At 48.1% G+C, this 18175-nt stretch overlaps 1 protein-coding gene across 38 annotated transcripts in view; it reads left to right on the top strand.

The window, feature by feature from the left end:
• The window catches only part of Cacna1c (calcium voltage-gated channel subunit alpha1 C), a 638839-nt gene that overhangs the window by 139339 nt on the left and 481325 nt on the right, over positions 1–18175 (top strand). For 17 of the 38 annotated variants that reach the window (XM_051155207.1, XM_051155204.1, XM_051155196.1 and 14 more), the window contains exon 1: positions 4416–5143. In XM_051155207.1, coding sequence (XP_051011164.1) covers positions 4979–5143 — 165 coding nt within the window. In that variant the 5' untranslated portion in view covers positions 4416–4978. Of the gene's footprint in view, positions 1–1095; positions 1420–4413; positions 5144–18175 lie in introns of those variants that run through there. The other 21 variants (XM_051155214.1, XM_051155212.1, XM_051155213.1 and 18 more) reach the window with 5 other exon arrangements.

Here is an 18175-nt window from a genome sequence, read left to right as displayed (position 1 = left end):
TGCCTTGATAGTCGATGGGTGATGATAGGCACATAGCATCTGTGCCTTCCTTACTTTGTCCCCTCTGTCCGAAGGAGACAATGACAATCTATCATGATAAAATTTCCTGCTGGGCCCAGAAAAGTCTCAGAATCCTCTCACCAGTATTAGGGATACTGATGTCAATCATTTTGGCTTCCAGTCAAAACTTATTGTCTGTTGCTGTTGCGATGGTGCGGGCATAGACTTTGGAAAGCAGCAAGCGTGCTGAGCACTGTGCAAGCCTGTTGGTTGGGTCGCTTTTGGTTGCATGAGACAGATAACTGACTCATCTTAACTGAGCGGTAGCTAAGTTACCAAGTTAACCTAATCACCTCAATGGTAGGAGAACGAGGCTAGGGGAAGGCCCTACCATGAGGGTTCTATTCTCCCAATAGTGCCTCCCTGGGACCACATAGGTGTGGTCTTGGAGGGGGACATCAACATCCTGGTCACTTCACTGGATATGAGCTTACGTTAGCCCACCCCCTCCCTGCATCGTGTTTATCTTTGCTACTGATGCTCCGTCAGAGTTTAGCGTTTCATAGTCTTCAGGGTGCTGTGTATTTGCAGTGTCATCTCTGGGCTGGTGTGATCACTCACTCATTCACTTTTCCTTCCTCCTAATTCCTGTATCTTACCCTCATTTTCCTCCTTTCCTTCTTTAATCACTGTATGTAAATGAGTATCCTTTTACTTGCATGCTCGTATAAATATGTATTTTAAGGCCCCGATGTTGTGTTAATTTCACCTTTCCCTGTACCCTTTCTCACCAGCTCAGTGCCATGAAAGCACATGCCTCGCCTCTTGTCTAAGTCAGTGAGACCAGAGAAGAGAGTGACATGTCCAAGGTCATTCAGCTGAACTAGGTCAAGCAGGGCCTGGAATAGATTTCCTGGCTGTGTTTTTCAGCATACATATTAGTGTTTTTGTATGTCACTCCCCAAGTCCCTTCAATAGCTTGAAAAAAAAAAAAAGGGAGGCGGGGGTTGGTCAAAAATTGTGTCTGGAATCCAAAATGTGTCCCCAGTGCTCCTATTTTCACCATAGTAACTGTTGTCTTTTCCTTCCTTGCAGGTTCCAACTATGGGAGCCCACGCCCAGCTCATGCCAACATGAATGCCAATGCAGCTGCAGGGCTCGCCCCTGAGCACATCCCAACGCCAGGGGCAGCACTGTCCTGGCAGGCAGCCATTGATGCCGCCCGGCAGGCCAAGCTAATGGGTAGTGCGGGCAACGCGACCATCTCCACTGTCAGTTCCACACAGCGGAAGCGGCAGCAGTATGGAAAACCCAAGAAGCAGGGTGGCACGACTGCCACACGGCCACCCCGCGCTCTGCTCTGCCTGACGCTGAAGAACCCCATCCGAAGGGCATGCATAAGCATCGTTGAATGGAAATATCCTTTATGCTCTGGCTGGCCGAGGTGTTCTTGGCCATGCACCTGGGGGCTGGCCCTCTGGGGCTTCCTAGGCATAGACTTGAGCTGCTGATGTTAAGGCTATCTCATCCTTACTGCCTTAATGGTGGAAGTTAGGGTTCTAGACCTACCCAAGACTCTTAAGAGTCATCAATTCATGAGACAAGGTCCTAGAATTTGTTGGAGCATCCCTGGATCAAAAATCTGAAAATCTGAATTCCTCTAAAACCTAAAACTTTAATAGTATCAACATCCATTCTGCAAACGGAAAACAGTCCATTTGGTCTCATGTGACAGGTTGTAGCCAAAACGCAGGCACTACAGTTTGTGATGTCTGTATGTGTAAGGTGTATATGGAACACAAGTGATTTCAAGTTCAGACCTGGTCCCATCCTCTAGATTTCCATGAATCTTCAGAGACTCCAAAATCCAGATAGGTCTTAAGTATGAAACACTTTGGGTCCCAAGCACTTGAGAGAAGGGACACTCAATCTGCCACAGGTGACCTTAGAGGAAACTCATGTGATCAGTGTGGGGTATGAACTTGTATGGAGGCTGCCTGGGACCCACTTCTGTGCCGATTTGCTGCCGCTGCATGCTGCTTCACAGCTTTCTTTCCTAGACCATGGTGCTGTGGTAGCTTACAATCTGACTTCTTCCTAGTGTGGATGGGCCAGGAGGTGCATGGGAACACAGTGGTCAGTGGCTCTAGCCCTTGGCTTAGGGCTTGGGGACAGGGGCTCTCAGACTGGGCTCTGCATTGGAATCACCTGGAAAGTTTTATCAAATTCTAGATGCCACAAGGTCTCACTAGTCACCTTATAGACATTCTACAGAGCTCTCCAGGCCAGGCTACGGTATAACCGAAATTGAAAGCATCATCTATAACAATATGTATCTACCTTTAATACACAGAAAGGAGTAGAGGGGCCTTTAGAAATATGTCTCTGAAATGTGGGGCTGTCACCATGGACACACGTCTTAACTTCTGAGCATAATGGAGTTACATTGGATACGGCATCCATGCCCAGACCTGACTACCAGTAGGGATGGAATAAGCTACATCAAGCTCCTCAGGTGATGGGTGGGTTGCTTGTGTGGATGTGTGCATGTGGCAGGGGAGGTGGGGGCAGCACTGGAAACACTTGGAGCTTGGCTCCATGACTGGTAGAGGCAGTGGGGACATTGGATGAGTAGATATTCATGGAGTCTGGCTCAGTGGCCTTCCTGTGCCCCTTCCTCACAGTGCACCAGACAATGAAAATGGAACCTTGCAGCCTGGGCTGAGCAGGTTGGGTCAGGGTTAAGAAGCGGGGATGTAGTAAGAGAGCTAGCTTTCTGAAATGCCCTCAAGGCCACCTCAGGGAGATCAGCACAAAGTGGTCCCAGAACAGATTCAGCAACCTACTTTCTGGGTCTGGGTCCTGTTCTGGCTGCTCACTTGATGACTTCAGGTGCAGCACAGCCTCTGTAAGCTTCAGTCCCCTCCGTTAGCAGTAGAGACTACTGTCTCTTTCTAGGTGCTTCGCAGGAGGGCGGGGAGGGGGAGTTCAGTCATCACAGAGCTCGACATGAAGGCTCTGGAGGAGTGCTACTGTCCTTGCTGTCACCTCCCTAACATGAACCCCTGTCCCCATTTGCCATTGGATCCTGGCCACCTCAGGGCAGCAGGCAGTAAAGGGTGAACCTAGAGCTATGTTTGGGCGCTGGACCTGGCTCTGCTCCTTGCCCTCTGGGGATCTTGGGCAGGTGTACCTGTGAAGGGAAGGTCTGTCAGGCTCTCTCATGTGTCATCTTGTGATACCAAGACCTGTGTGGAGGACAGCACATCTTAGAAAGTGTCATTCAGATTCCGTCCCAGTGCAGAACTCTGTGCCCTAGCCTAGCAGACCTGTGAATCCAAGCCTGAAGCTCATGGCATGAGGTGAGCACAGGACATGGTGGGCAGGAAATCTGGTTCCTGTGCCACATGGCCACCCACCTGTTATGGGGCTTTGGGGGTATTTTTTAGCTTCTCTGGGCCTTGATGATGTGGACCAGCCACTCTCTAGGTTCTCTTCCTGACTGGACGTCTGTTACTTCTGTCAGAGAGTCCAGTTGGTCCCTCTACCCTGCAGTTTTCATCTAGTCCCTTCCTCTCATTAGGGTCTGTGCCAGTTAGTTTTTTCATTTGTTTGTTTGTTTTTAATCAACTTGGCACAAGGTCAGGTCATCCGGGGAAAGGGAACTTCAGTTATGAAAACGCCTCCATCAGATCTGCCTGTAGGCAAGTGTGTGGAGAATTTTCCTGATTAGCCATTGATGTGGCAGGACACAGTTCACTGTGGGCAGGGCCACCCTTGGACGGGTAGTCCTGAGGTGTATAAGAAAGCAGTCTGGGGCAGTGGTGGCTCACGCCTTTAATCCCAGCACTTGGGAGGCAATGGAAGGCAGATCTCTGAGTTCAAGGCTAGCCTGGTCTACAGAGCAAATTCCAGGATAGCCAGGGCTAGTCAGAGAAACCCTGTGTCAGAAAAATACACCCCCCCCAAAAAAAACAGCAGCAGCAGCAACAACAACAACAACAAAGAAAGAAAGAAAGGAAGAAAAGAAAGGAAGCAGTCTGAGCAAGCCAGGAAACAGCATCCTTGTGGCCTCTGCTTCCGTTCCTGCCTCAGATTCCTGGTGTGAGTTCCTGCCTTGACTTCCCTTCATGATAGAAGCTGTAAGCTGTAATAAACTCTTCCCCCCTCACCCCAAGTTGGTTTTGGTTATGAAGTTTGTTTGTTTTTTTTTTTTTTTTTTAAATAGCAACAGGAAGCTAATTGGAAGAGGCTCTGTGAAAGAGGCCAGGAACTTGGTTGTGGGAACATTGATTGGGACTTTCTGTGAAGTCTCTGTTGCTTTCAGTGATGGGTGTGGTGTGGCCTCAGCAAAAGAGTGTGGTCACATTAGCTTGCTGCTCACCGTGTCCTGTCCTGCCGTTTCCATGGGCGTCAGAGTATGCTGTTACTAGTGTGTGGACCCTGGGCTGATGCTCTATACCCAGGGTACCACCATGTCCTAGGCAGAGCTGAACTGGCAAGGGGAGACAGTCCCTACCCTTGAACCCACAGCACACATCCTACCTGGCTCTGGGGAGTCCTAAGCCTCAGGGAGGTAACACACTCTGACTTTGCTTTGAAAAACTGAAAGGCAAAATGCTCTCTCTTCCCACGTATGCTTGGCTCCATTGGTGACAGTTCATGAGCCACGTGGAAGTGGGGTCCTAGGGGCAGTCCTTGGGGGCAGACAGAGCTCCTTACACCAAGCCTACATGAGGGAAAATGAAATAAAATGTAATCTAAATAAATAAAAGAGGGGAAGAAGTATTTAGAAATCTGTGTTTACTCTGGCACGCGACTGGCCTCCACTGCTCTTGACATATTAGGAAAAAATGTTGGCGGGGGTCCACTAGAAGCACTTAAAAGGCATATGTTTCTTTTCAAAATACAAGGGGCTTGGAATGCATTGTTTAAACAGAATTCTTACGAATCTTTGATTCACTTAGGAAATATATAGATGTATGTTTGTTTCACTTGTGTTAATGGTGCCAATGATTTCCTTAACTCCTTTCTCAGACCATTTGAAATAATTATTTTACTGACCATTTTTGCCAATTGTGTGGCCTTAGCAATCTATATTCCCTTTCCAGAAGATGACTCCAACGCCACCAACTCCAACCTGGTAAGCCTTGAGCCTCTGCGTTCGTTTCTTACTACTTGTGAGACAACTGGACTTGGATGATATGGCGTCGAAGCGGGAGGTGGGAGGGAAGGAAGATGCATGTTTGTTGGGCGCTACAGTTTGACATGGCTCGGATCTTCCCGGCCATTTTGCTTTTTATTTAAATTAGCACCTGCCTTATCACGGTCTACTTTCAGAAAGAATATTCCAATCAGGCGACCGTGAGCTGTGTGTGTGTGTATGGGTGTGTGAGCTGCGGATCTAACGAGCAGCCTGTGTTACAAATGGGCTGCGGAAGCCTTGAGAGCAGGTGTTGGTTAGAGCGAGCGTTCTTGGACTATCAGTTGTGAGTACTTTGAGTGCCGTTGTTCCATTGTTAGGCTTTGAGCCGAGCGTCCTGCATGATTGAACGATAAATAATTTCTAGGAAGCTTTCAGCAAAGTTTCCTTTTGTGGCAAAGAGGTATCATTGAGTTAAAATGGCTTTATTTTCTTGGGAAAGGTGGCTTTCCATTTGGACTAGAGAGAGGCCAACACTGACAATTTGGGGTTAGTATCTGTCCATGGAAAAAGTGGAGAGCGTGTTTACTTTTGGCTGAGTGTGAAGTCATTGCAAATGCAAAGGCCTTCGCTGGACTGGGCATGTGAAGCAAGCTCTGGAATGCACTTGGCAGAGCTGAGGTGTCCTGGAGAGCGCCAGCAAAAGCCTGCAGAGAAATCTTGACTTTCTCCTGCCTGTGCCAGGGTATTGGGTGTTGTCATGTGATTTTTCCCCAAGCACGTTTGGTCACCAAGCCCACTGTCTTCCTCTCTCACCGGTGCCATCTGGTTAGATGAGACTGGACTCTCGGGTGAGATAGGTTTAGGAGAAGCAGGAATGTGGCTGTCAGGGAGGGGGAGGTCCCTTTTCTCTTGGCACCTTTGACATTTCTAAAGAGATTCTGTCAACTTGTGGATCATAACCACTTTGTGGGTCACATATATGATATCCCACATATCGAATATTTATATTACAATTCACAACAGTAGCAAGTGAAGTAGCAATGAAATAATTTTGTGGTGGTGGGGGGAGGGGGGATCATCACAACATATTAAAGGGTGGCAGCATTGAGAAGGTTGAGAACCACTGGATTAGATACACATTTTAAAGTTGTGTGATTTTTCCCAGTTCTTGCAGTTAGCTGCAGACCCGTAGTGGGGAAAGTGTTGTGTATGGGGTGGTCCTTCTGTGTCTCAGGGCTAGTGTGGGGCCATGGGAAAGCATCGTGTATGGGGTGGTCCTTCTGTGTCTCACGGCTAGTGTAGGGCCATGTACTGGGGATAGCTTCCAAACCAAGTACTGAATGATGGCGTGGCTAGAGTCAGTATGCAGAAAGCATTGGCTGTAGTTCATGCAGCCAGTGAAGGTATGACCTTGTTGCTTAAAATAAAGAAATCTTTCCCATGTCAAAGCAGTATAACTAAAGTGTCATCCCAAAGCGGAAACATCTTCCATTGATTCTGGCTCTTCCAAGTGGTTGTCTCTCTCCTCTGCGGTCCTCCCTTGGAGCTTTTATCCTGTCACTTAACCTGAAGGAGCTTCAAACGCAGCAGCTCTGGTTAGATACAGAATTCATATCTGCTCTTAGGCCAGTGCATCATTGCCTACCTAAGAACCCCCAGGAGTCGATGTTGAGGTTGTTCTTGGGGGTGACTAGATGCAGGTGATACTGAGGGGCGGGGGATGGTGTTTGTTTTCAACCACACAGTATTCTAAAACTAGAACTTAGAAAAAAAATTAAATTGCACAAGTAAACAAGTCTTTGATATCTCTGTGGCTCTAACCCTATTCTCTGCCCTGGGGATGGGGACATGTAACCAACTGGATGATGGGGGAGGTGGGATGGATTTGAGGACCAACCCCTAAGCCCTGTAACAGTGAGTGGGCAGAAGTGCTCTGCTGTGGAGCTGCCCTGGGAGTGCTGCTGCCTGGACCATGGTGCTCCCCCTCTTGACCAAGTTTTCACCCTTGCTTGTTTCCCTCCTTGTATAGGAATGTTGCCAGCAATTGCTCCCAGGTCTCTCCTTTTCTCTCTCTCTCTCTCTCCTTGATCTCGTCTCTGTCCTCTTGCACAGAAGGAAAGCCTTTTTCTAAGGAAGCGACTCCTAGGACTTGCTTCTCCAGCTCTAGGCCCTTCCGCCCCTGGACAGTACTTCCTGCTGTGGAGGCTCAGGGGCTTTATAGCTCCTCCCAGGCCTGCCTGTCTGGAGATTTTAATTGTGCATAGACCATGTTGAGCCTCTTCCTGTTCTCAGTCATTGGTTTGCATGTTCTGTGCCTTAGTTTCTTCCTCTGTAAAGTGAGAAGACTAGCCATGATAGTGTCTGCCTCATAGGCTTGTGGTGGTTGTCAAACCAGTCAGGTTGTACCAGTTCCTAGGAGGATGCTGTAGGAAAGATGAGGGCCGGGCATCACCAATGCCAAGTGTTGTTACTGTTGGTGACATCACCCCTGTCCTCCTCATCCTCCCCTAGTGAGCACTGCCTTTTGCCTAGACTTTCACAGCTCCCTTTCTCTGGCATCCCCTCTCCAGGTTCTTCTTTCAGTGGTCCATCGTGGGCTCATGCCGTTTGGTAAACATTTGCACTGAGGGTCAGGTGGTGCATCTGGGACACCTGAGCCAGAACAGCAGTAATAGGGAAATGATGCCCAGGTAGGTGTCAGCACAGTGAAAGGTCTTATGAGAGGCGATTTGAAGGTTAAAATAGGTATGTGGAGCCGAGGCCATGTGTAAAGCCCTGTGCTCATACTTTTTAATGGTGCCTTACTGGTCTTGAGCGACAAAGGTTCAGCTCATGCCAACAGCTAACTGTGGTATGCCAGCGTAGTTGCAGGCAATGTGGAGTCCCTTGAGTCTTTGAGAGCAGAAGAGATTTTGGCTTAAATTGTGCCTTAGTGTTTGTGAAGAGAGAATGGTATGCTGCAAGGTCCAACTGATATAGCGACAGTAGGCTCAGAGGCGGGGGTGGGGGCTGGCGTGAGGGGGAATTAGGAGACAAACTTTTAGGACCACGTGCAAGCTGTGGTCCTAGGATGCTGATATGTTTTGCCGTGTGCCGTAAGCCAAAAGGGCTTCAGGAGGGTCACATGGAAGGTGCGTGGGAGGCTGGCCTAGTGAGGATCTGTGGCATGTGTGAATGGAGACAGTTGTGGGTGATTGGAGGGCTGGGAACTGCAGCTCATGGCGAGGAGGGAGCTGAGGGGAAAAAGGAGAAGATAGAGAGGAAGGGTCCAGAGGACAGAGAGTTCCAGGAACACAAGACCCGTGTTAGACTTTGCGAGCACTGCTGTTTGCAGAGTAGTGGAGGAAGGTGAAAAAGCGCCTGCGGACAGTGAAATCCCTCAGTGGGGCCTTGTAGCAAAGGAGACAGGAAATTAAAAAGTACCCAGTAGGGACTGGTTGGTGGCCAGGCTTGTCATTACAGCGATCGGAGTCTGGTGACAAGAAGACAGTGCTGACTAAGACGCTGAGGTGAACTAAGGCTACAACAAGGAGAGGACGTTGGTCTGAGTGTGCGCTTTGCCTGTGTGGGCACAGTGGACACATCACAGGTCCTCGGTGAGGCTTTCTCTCTGGCCAAATTATTTATTGCCCCCCTAGAATGAAGCTTGAGAGCCCCCCCCCCCCCAGCAGGTTAATGGTTTGTTTCTGTTTGTCTTAATAAAAAGAGTTGCCATTTCAGGGTCCTGGTCTCAACAAAGGAGAGACAGATGTGTCTGAAACCATGATTCTCAAACTCTCCTAGGGAGACACATGTCCCCGCGACCTGTGAGTCTGGAGTGGGGTCCGTGAAGTCTGTGTTTTTTTAACAGTTTCTCGTATCAATTCTGAAGCAAGGCGGCCATGCTCTGCTCTTTGTGAGCAGCGATCTAGAGTGTTCTCTGTTGCCTGTGACTCCACCTTCAGCTCCCTACACAGTCGGCGTCTGTCTACCCACAGCTCTCTCTAGGATCCAAACAGAAAGATGACACGTGTCAACTGCTGAGAGCTTTCCCACTCTGCCGAGTGCAAGAGCAATCTATTTAGCGAAAGCGTGTTCGCCCCAGTACAGAACGTGTAAACTCACACGCGCGTGCGTGCGTGTGCCTGTGCCTGCGCCTGCTTCCGTTTGCGGTTTCTCTTACAGTGCGGCCAGCTTCCATCCAGCCACAGCATTTCTAACATGTTGATTACTTTCATTAACAGATGAAAAAGAAATCCAGAGTGGAGCTGTATTTTTATTTTTAAGGTAGCTCTTTCATTTAAGTAAGCATCATATGCTGCATCGAGCACACATTTTTTGCGCTCACCGCAGCTTGGTTATCTTTTCTTGATACCAGTGAAGTGCATCTAGGGCAAAGTGGCCAGGGAAAGGACATTTCCGTCTTTGCTAATCATTGTTCTGGTGGCAGCCAGGCCACTCACTATGAAGCACATCATTTATAGCACAGCCACTGTGAGCCCGACCTGCTGACAGCTGTTACTCTGTAGGTAGATTGTGTGGTGCCTGGTGAACAGCCGCTGCCAGCCGAGTGAACCTATTGTGTGTGCAGAGTGTCCAACTCTCTGGTAACCCCGAGCCTCACAAAGACTTGGCTGGAGTTTGAATGTTAAGAGCATGTGCTGGTATTTGAATCCTTGTGGAGAACATGTCCCACGTATTCTTTAAGCAAGACCCAGGCTCCGAGTGTCATTAGAGTCAGGAGGATGAGCCAGAAGGAGAATGGTGTGAGCCTGACCTTTTCTTCTTCAGAGTTTAGACTGACAAGTATGGGACATTACCGTCCCATGAACTAGTATAAATTCAGGGCGATGACATTGCACCCTAACCTGATGCAAAGGTTAAGTGAGCTGGTGTGTGATAGGCATGGAGCCGTGCCCTGGTGCCCTGGGCCAGCAAACACTTCTGTCTTTTGGAACTAAAGACCTTCATGGAGTTTTCTGGGGTTAGGGTAAGATCTGTAATGCCTCAGCATGGCCTCTGCTTCAGAAGACTACAGATGAGATTGGAAGGCTGCTCCCAGGCCACGCTACTGCTGCGGGAGGATGGCTGTGTGTCTGGGCTCTGATGCATAGGAAGGGCTCCCAGGAGGGACAGTTCTGTGGGATTCATTCCCTCTCCCCCTGCCACTGGCCAGTCAGCTCAGCGACTCGGTGTGTGCCTAATCTTGGATAGCTTGAAGACTGGCCTGCCTTTGGACTGCCCCAAGTTCTGAGGCCAGTGTTCTGGTCAAGTGTGAGGAATGACTAGCAATGCCTGCATTGGGGGGGCGGTTCCCTACACTCCTCTCTGTGACCTGCATTTGCTTCCATAGTGACCTTTGCCAGAGTGTGAGGGGTGTTCTCTGCTTTTGTAGAGGTACAACAATGGCATGACAAATGAGTCATAATGCTGCCATCTGTGTGTCATCCTAATTCAGCAGACATAAACTGTAAGTATACGAGGCTGGGATGTGCATCCCGCATAACCACAGCCAGGAGCCATACCACCCCTGCTTACCTCTGCACATCTCTTTATTCCTGTGGAGAGGAAGCACAGGCTGCAGAAGGCACACTGCTTTTAGGTAAGAGAAAGCCAGTATCTAGCAAAGGACTTTGACAGAACAAGGCCTCCTTACCAAAAGTAAACAAACAAACAAATGAACCCAACAACAACAACAACAGGAAAACCAAACCAAAACCAACAGTGGGTAGGAGCAGGATCAGAATGAAGGCTGTCATAAGAGCTATGTTTGGACTCCAGGTGCTGTCCTGGGAGAGACCTGCACTGTGGCCTGAAGTCAAGCACTTAACCTCTGCTGTGCCTTTTGTGGTGCAGAGAAGTTAACACCTTGATTGCATCTCCTCCAGGTGCCCGGGATTTGCATGTACTATTTATAACCCCCTAGTGACACATGGCAATTTTTATTTATTTGTCTCCTTAGAGTGGGGATTTAGTTCATCTTGCTGGAGACTGGATTCCCCAGTGACTGGCACCTGCCTGGCTCTTGATAAATGGCTGTCCAGTAAGTGACTAGACAAATGACTGGCTGCTGCCAGGGTTTGATCTTTCGCTCTCTGTGGGGGCGAGGAAATGACGGTCTATACAAGTAAAGGGATTTGGTGAACAAGTGGCAGAAAGAGAAGGTGAACTGAAGCTGGAACAAAAATATAGAACGGGCCCTCTGCTCCATTCTTTGTGAGAATGTTTCAAAGATGAAACTGTGACAGTGTTAACAGATATTTTGAAAGAGCCAACCAAACCAAAACAAGATCAAACTTGTTCTTTTTCAAAAGGAAATTCAATACATTTGAAGTTAAATGAAGCTAAACAAATTGTTCTAAAACTTCTCTGAGCCTACCTAAAACTCTGTGTGTGTGTGTGTGTGTGTGTGTGTGTGTGTGTGTGTGTGTGTATGTGTATGCTGGGAATAGAACGCGGGAACTTTTGCCTGCTAGGCAAGTGCTCTATGCCCGAGCCATGGTCCCGACCCCATCTCCTGGCTTTAACACAATAGCAACAAATACAGCTGACAAATCTGTGTTATCAGAAATTTTGTGGCACTCCACGTTGGGTGCCACATTGATACTCTGAAAACTGAGATCCCTCTCAGGGCTTTTAGTCTCCTTGATTAAAGAATTTAAGAACAGCTCAGAAGGAAGATTGAAGACAATTTTATTAGAGTTTAAAAGGAAACCACAGGCAAAGAAAGCTGCAAGTTTTGGCAGCTCTCCAGAGGAGGGAGGTGGAGAGGAGGAAGAGAGAAAGCCATGACCTTTTGAGTTCCACGTGGAGGCTCTGCGAGAAGCCACATGGCACAGGGGGCTAGCGTTAGAGAAAGAGTAGAAAAGCTCCAAGTCTAGAGAAAGTATACTTAAGCCACTCGTGGACAATGCCTGAAAAAGAGACAGAAAAGAAGAAAAAGGAAAAGATCTGAATGTAGACTCAGAAATGAGGACAGAGCTAACAGTGCCTCAAGGCAGCTTCGTAGTGACTATGCAAGAGGCAGGAGGATCGCTGTGAGTTCAAGGCCATCCTGATCTGCAGGGTTTGTTCCAGGACAGCCAGGGCTACACAGAGAAACCTTATCTTGAAAAATCAAAAAGAAAACATATTGACTATGCAGAGAGCAAGGATTCTGGAAAGGGAAAGCATATTTTCTCATTAAGGTAGTTACTATTATTCCATCTCTTTCAATGAATACACCTTCCTGAGGGGCTGTTTCTTAGCCAGGTCATTGACCAGTCAGAGTGGATTAACCTTGTATTTTGTGTAGCTTGGAAAGTTGGGTCTCCATTCGGGCCAGAGGCAAGTTCTACTCGCCTGCCTAGGAACAAACAGCATTCCCTCAACGTGCCTCCAGTGCTGCTGTGACATGTATGTGTGCAGTTTCTGTCCTATGTGTTCTCGGACACAAATGCCCTTGGACACCATTGTGATGCTATGGTTTAGATTTAGATATGATCATTGATCCATTTTGATTAAACTATTTGCCCATGGAAGGTTAGTGTAAAACGACAATGGGATATGTAGACGCTGTGTGTCTGCTGGTCTGTGTTCTTACCCGCTGGGCCACAGTGTCTGTCTCCCCATGGGTTCTGGAACTCCCATTGCTGGACCAGGCAGAGGAGGTAGAAGCTCCTGCTGTCACCACAGCTTGAGGAGGAACGGATCCCCTTGGGAAATTTCTTGGTGATTCAGTCCCGTTGAAGCACAGAGGTTTAAACCACAGGTTAGGTGCTTACCCCAAGGACCGTGCATCGGAATAACAGGGCTGGGTTTGCCTTGGGACCTGGTAAGACAAGGGCAGGAAAAACCAGCAGAGAGCCTTGGGTTTCTGGTTGAGAGCATGACCGTTCAAGAGGGATGGCCAGATCCTTGGTAGATGAGCGGTATAAAAAAAAACCCTTCAGGGTGCCTAGGTTATTGTTCGACTCGGTGTTTGTACACTAAATATTTCAGAGGGAGCAGCCAGTTCCTGCTTTGCATTTGCCCATGGTTGGAGGCACAGGAGGAGAAAATTTGAAGTATATTATGATGACCCCTCTTGCTCTGTTTTCATCTTCACTCGTCTCTCATTCAGCCTTTGCTCGCCCTTAGTCATTCTAGGAGTCAAGTTGACGCCTCATGTAATGGAACCTTTTTTTCAGGTATCAAACTCATTGGAATTTATATTTATTTGAAGAAAGCCTTCTAGAATATAAAACAGAACCCCCCCCTCCCGGATCCTTAAGAGAAGAGTAGTAAATTCAACTTCATTCTCTTTGGGGGACTGCATCCTCACTGAGAAGCTCAGCTTTTAGCCCACAGAAATACTGTGAAGCCGTTGAGGGACAGAGCAACCTGCAGTGCGCCTTGGAAGTGTGTCATGGTGTGAAGGGTTTGGGTGCACTGCTCCTGTGCCTCCCACCTTCCCTTGCTGCTCCTCTCCCGTGGACATGGGAAGTTCGTCACATAGTCCTTACTAGCTATGTACAGAGTCAAGGAAGGCAGACGTTGATGGTCGGCTTAGATGTGAATGCAATGTGTTAGCTCTGGGGACACAGCAGCATTGATCTTGGCTTCTCAGTGCCTTTCCCCCATTCCTCCCTCTGTTCTCACTGGTTCCTGTGTGATTGAGACACTTGGATTCGTGCCTCCTGACAACTTTAATGTCAGCACTTACACTGCTGGCACTGTTTTAGGTACACGACATGTGTTAATTCATTTAGTCTTTTCAACAACTCCATCAGACTTCTGTTATAATTACAATCATCCCTTTACTTACATATATATATATATATATATGTATATATATATATATATATCCAATATACAGTATTCGTACAAATTTATCATACTCATTCTCCTTTAAAGGTGAAGAGAGGCACAGAGAAGTGAGATTACTTGCCTGAGGGCACAGGCTGGGAATCAAAGGAGTCATTCTGAAGTCCCATCTCAGTAGATGACTCCTAAGTCCATACTCTTAATGGCTATGTGGTGTGACCTACCTGAGGTGTGGGAGGGAGTAGGTCTCCTTGGGGAAATGGCACTTCATTTGAGTGTATGACCAGTGTGCTTACCATGTACAGGGTTGTCTTCCATTAGGGCTGCCAAAAGAGGAGCTGTAGTTGCTATCAGGAGTGGGGCTCCTCAGGGTGTGCTGTGTCTCTGACTGTCCTAGGGTCAGACCATTGCAAACTTTCACTTGTCCACCAGGGGAGGGCACAGATCATCCATTGGCTTCTGAGAAGTGGGCTTGGCTTTGAGGCCTGACTTTCCCGTGGACCAGTGACTCGTATTAGCTGAGGTCCTCAATCACACAGGGCTCTAGGCTGTTTCCTAAGTAGAGAAATATTATGAACTGGAGTGAGGGGCAGATTTCCTGAGACCAGTTCACAATGAGAAAAAGAGAGGTCTGAAACCTGACGTGAGCTCCAGGCCCTCTTGGGACCTGTGAGCGCTTGTGTCGTGGTAGGATCAGGAGTGTCAGGAGGGGCACTGTAAGGGCATCTGGCTGTAAGCATGCATCCTGAAGGCACCTTATTACCTCTGTGGCCCTCTTCTGCAGTAAGGCTTCACTGGAGACGGTGGAACGGCCCGGACTTTTTGGAAATACCACTGAGCTGCAGCTGAGAGGCTACGTGCTGGACAGAGAAGAAGTTGAACTGGCTCTTACAGTCCTGGGGTGTGTCCCCCCCTCTGCCACTGACTACCAGTTAGACCTTGTCACTGAACAGCCTTGGACATGAGATTTCTCAGTTGTGTAATGCAGATGTGAACTCAGTGAGTTGTGGAGACTCCAGTGAGAGGGTGTGGACGCGTGCTGGAAAGCATGCAAACTGCCCCGCAGCCGCACTCGCTGTTGCTATTGGAGCCAAATGGATAGTCTGTCTCTGGAATATTCACTCTGTGTTTGCTGCCACATTCCTCTGTGAACCTTTTTCCTTAGCCTCAAGATAAGGTAGAGATGTAAAAGAAATAAAAGCTAGCTTCCAAATTTAGTTTCTGACCTTTCTAAGATGGATGCAGAGCGGTGTGGCTGTCACCTGCTTGCCGGAGAGCTGACGAACTGCTCCAGTTGGGAAAGTGCTTTTGTGTGAGTCCAGGCAAGAGTGACTGTCCCTCACCCTGTGGCTGGAGTGCTCTTTCAATGTACTTCTTATTTTTTTTCTGGATCCAGTTTAGTTTTCACCCACTGGATCTGGACTGACCCGCTACACTCCAGGATAACTTTTTTTTTTCCTGATCCATCTGCAAAGACTGTTTTTCAAACAAAGTCACACTCCCTGGCTTGAAAATGAGATCATAAATAGATCTTTTTGAGGAATACCTGCTCACAGGAAGTGGAGGCAGGGATCACAGGTGCACACAGTACCTAGTGCAGTGCCTGGTCACTGGTAGGAGCCTCAGGAGTGACCGCCCAGCCTTGGCTGTGCTGTTGTAGGCAAAGTGTGGGCGGAGAGTGTGCTTCTCCAGGGAGGTTAGGCCTGATGGGTCTTAGCTCTTTTTCCCTGCCACTTACCACTGGGATTCTTCCTTCTTCCTCACCTTGCTGAGTGACATCAGGCTGGCACTTGCCTTCTGTTTGTCCAGAAGAGTTTGGTTAAGTGATATTTTGGACATCTGTGCCTCCTTTTCTGATGAATAACCCTGCTGACAAGATACTGGTATATCATTGTACACATTGATTCAGATACTTACTGGATGGCAGCTGTGTTCAAGGAATGTGCCAGGAATACAGAGTTGCACAAAGAAGGCCAGCTGATGTCATGGGGAGGTCTCTAGTTGTCTCTGGTCTCTACCCCAATAACAGCCTTTTCCTGTGCTCCTGAAAGAAGAGACTGCAGAAGAGCCACAGTAGTGAGTAAACAGGCAAGGGCAATTAGAGCAGGCAAGGCCACACTCTTTAGGCAGAGTGGGCTGACTTGAGAAGCTATCCTAGCACAGTGCTTTTATCTCTTCTCCCATTACTCTGTCCCCTGTGCCTCTCTCAGCGTAGGCACTTCTAGGAAAAGAACTGTGTTTTTCTGGGAAGCCCATTTTGTGCAGAATTCTGTCTGAGTAAATATATAAAGATGTAAGAATATGCATAGGGGCTTAAGCACTCTTAAAGTTCAAATAGTCATTTGGGGGAAAGGGCAGGGCTCTCTGCACATTCCCCTGGCTAGGAAGTCTTGAAGGTGCTTAAATCTGACCTAGCTATTAGGGACCATGAGCATTCATTATCCCTTACGTCCTAGTTTTTGAGGCCATGAGCTGGCCCATCTGGAGTTGGTTGTCGTCACTGTCTTTATATCTTGACCACAATTCAGGCAGCCCATCATTACGTTTAGATCTTGTTTTTAGGATCTTGAGCAGGACCACCTATCATTCTGTAGTCCTTTATTGTGAGGCCCGTTGGACAGTCCTCAGAGCTAACGTCCTGCCTAACACAAGGGTCTGTCCTTATGGCTCCTTGTTCACTGATGTTGCTAGAAACCCAGCAGGCAGAGTAGGAAACAAGATAGACCTCACAGAGAAGGCAAAAGAGGCAGAGGGAGCTGCAGCTAGAGTGGGTAGGGGCAAGCACGGAAGGGCTTTCTGAGGAGGTGGCCCATGAACAGCAGCAGAGATATAGGAAGGAGAAGGGGCCAAATGGGAAACAACCTGTGGAGAATCCCGCATGCAGAGCATATCAGAGCAAGACCTCGATGGTGAGAGAAACTCACCATGTTTGTTGCACCGAGAGTCAGGTAAAGGACATGACCTTGGCCATGATGAGTCTTGGGTTTGTTTCAAGGGAGGGGGAGGTGCTTACTTAGCTGCCACCAACCTCCAAAGGAGCAGGTGTAGGATTAGAAGAAGCGGCACAAACTGAGTGACTGTAGGACTGTAGGACTGTAGGACCCTTAGCTTTTCAGGTGAGCACTTCTGTGGTTGCCACTGGGCCTGAGTAGATCTCACTGCAGGAGCACCCCGAGCAAAGCTGTCCTTTCTAGAAGGGATAGAAGGATGTAGAAGTGAGCCCTGGGACAAGAGTTCCCACCTCTGTATACTGGGTTTTGGTGACCTAGACCTCATTTGCTTGATTAGAAAGGGGACCTTCAGGTATCTGTGTTCCCAGAAGCCCTTGGTGGCCATCCATCTGGCTCGTTCCTTGCCACTTATAACTGTATAAATGGAAGCCGGGTGTGGAAACTTGCAGTGTGCTTTAGGTTTGAAATATCCTCTTTGTTACACCTATGTCTGTAGCATTGCCTTTTACTTCAGGGTTATTCACGTTTATCTTGTTTTTTAGCATTCGTTGGCCAATTGTCACTTAATTGGGCATCTGTTATGTTCTAGTCCCAGGGCCAGGGACATCCAGTTATAAAAATATAGTATCTACCGGCCTATGTGAGTCCAAGTCTGATGAAGACAAAACCGGAGATTCACTCCCAATGCTGTGACGGTCAAGTATCACCAAGCATGTGGTTTGGTGGAAAGCGTGTATTTTCCTGGCATTTCTCTTTCTTGCCTCAATTTGCTTAATGATCATTTCTTGCTAATGGTGCTTTGAGGAGTCTGGAGAGGCCCCAAATTGCAGAGGAAAGTGCTAACAGGAGTAGAAGTGCTGACCTGGCTGTGTGCCCTAGGGCAGGTCTCTCAACCTCTGAGCCTCAGTTTCCATCTGTTATTTAGGGCTAATTACAGCTACTTAACTACAGACTTTGGTGAGCAGCATTATCTCATTTGAGATAATGTTCTTAAAAGTGCTTTGAAATTTTGTGTGGAGTTTTTTTTTTTTTTTTTCAAATGATAGGCATTGTCACTTTTATTACTGAGTGCTACTGACTCAGCACTAGGGGTGGTGAAGGAACATGAGGCCGTTGCTATTGCCTCTGATACCCATGTCATTGCTCTGTCCCAGCTAGGTACTGGGGTGTGTTTGTTCAGATGGGCCATACAGGGAAAAGGCCCTGAGTCGGCCATGGAAGGATTCATGGTCGGACAAGGAGACAAGCAATACAAAGGGAGCCATGACTAGATTGCTGAGAGTCTGTGGGTCTTTCTTGCTCCAGCATTCTCTGC

This window comes from Acomys russatus, chromosome 13 (assembly GCF_903995435.1).
Source record: "Acomys russatus chromosome 13, mAcoRus1.1, whole genome shotgun sequence".
Classification (NCBI taxonomy): Eukaryota; Metazoa; Chordata; class Mammalia; order Rodentia; family Muridae; genus Acomys; species Acomys russatus.
The sequence above is the reverse complement of the archived record's forward strand: the minus strand, read 5'-3'. Positions and strand labels throughout refer to the sequence as shown.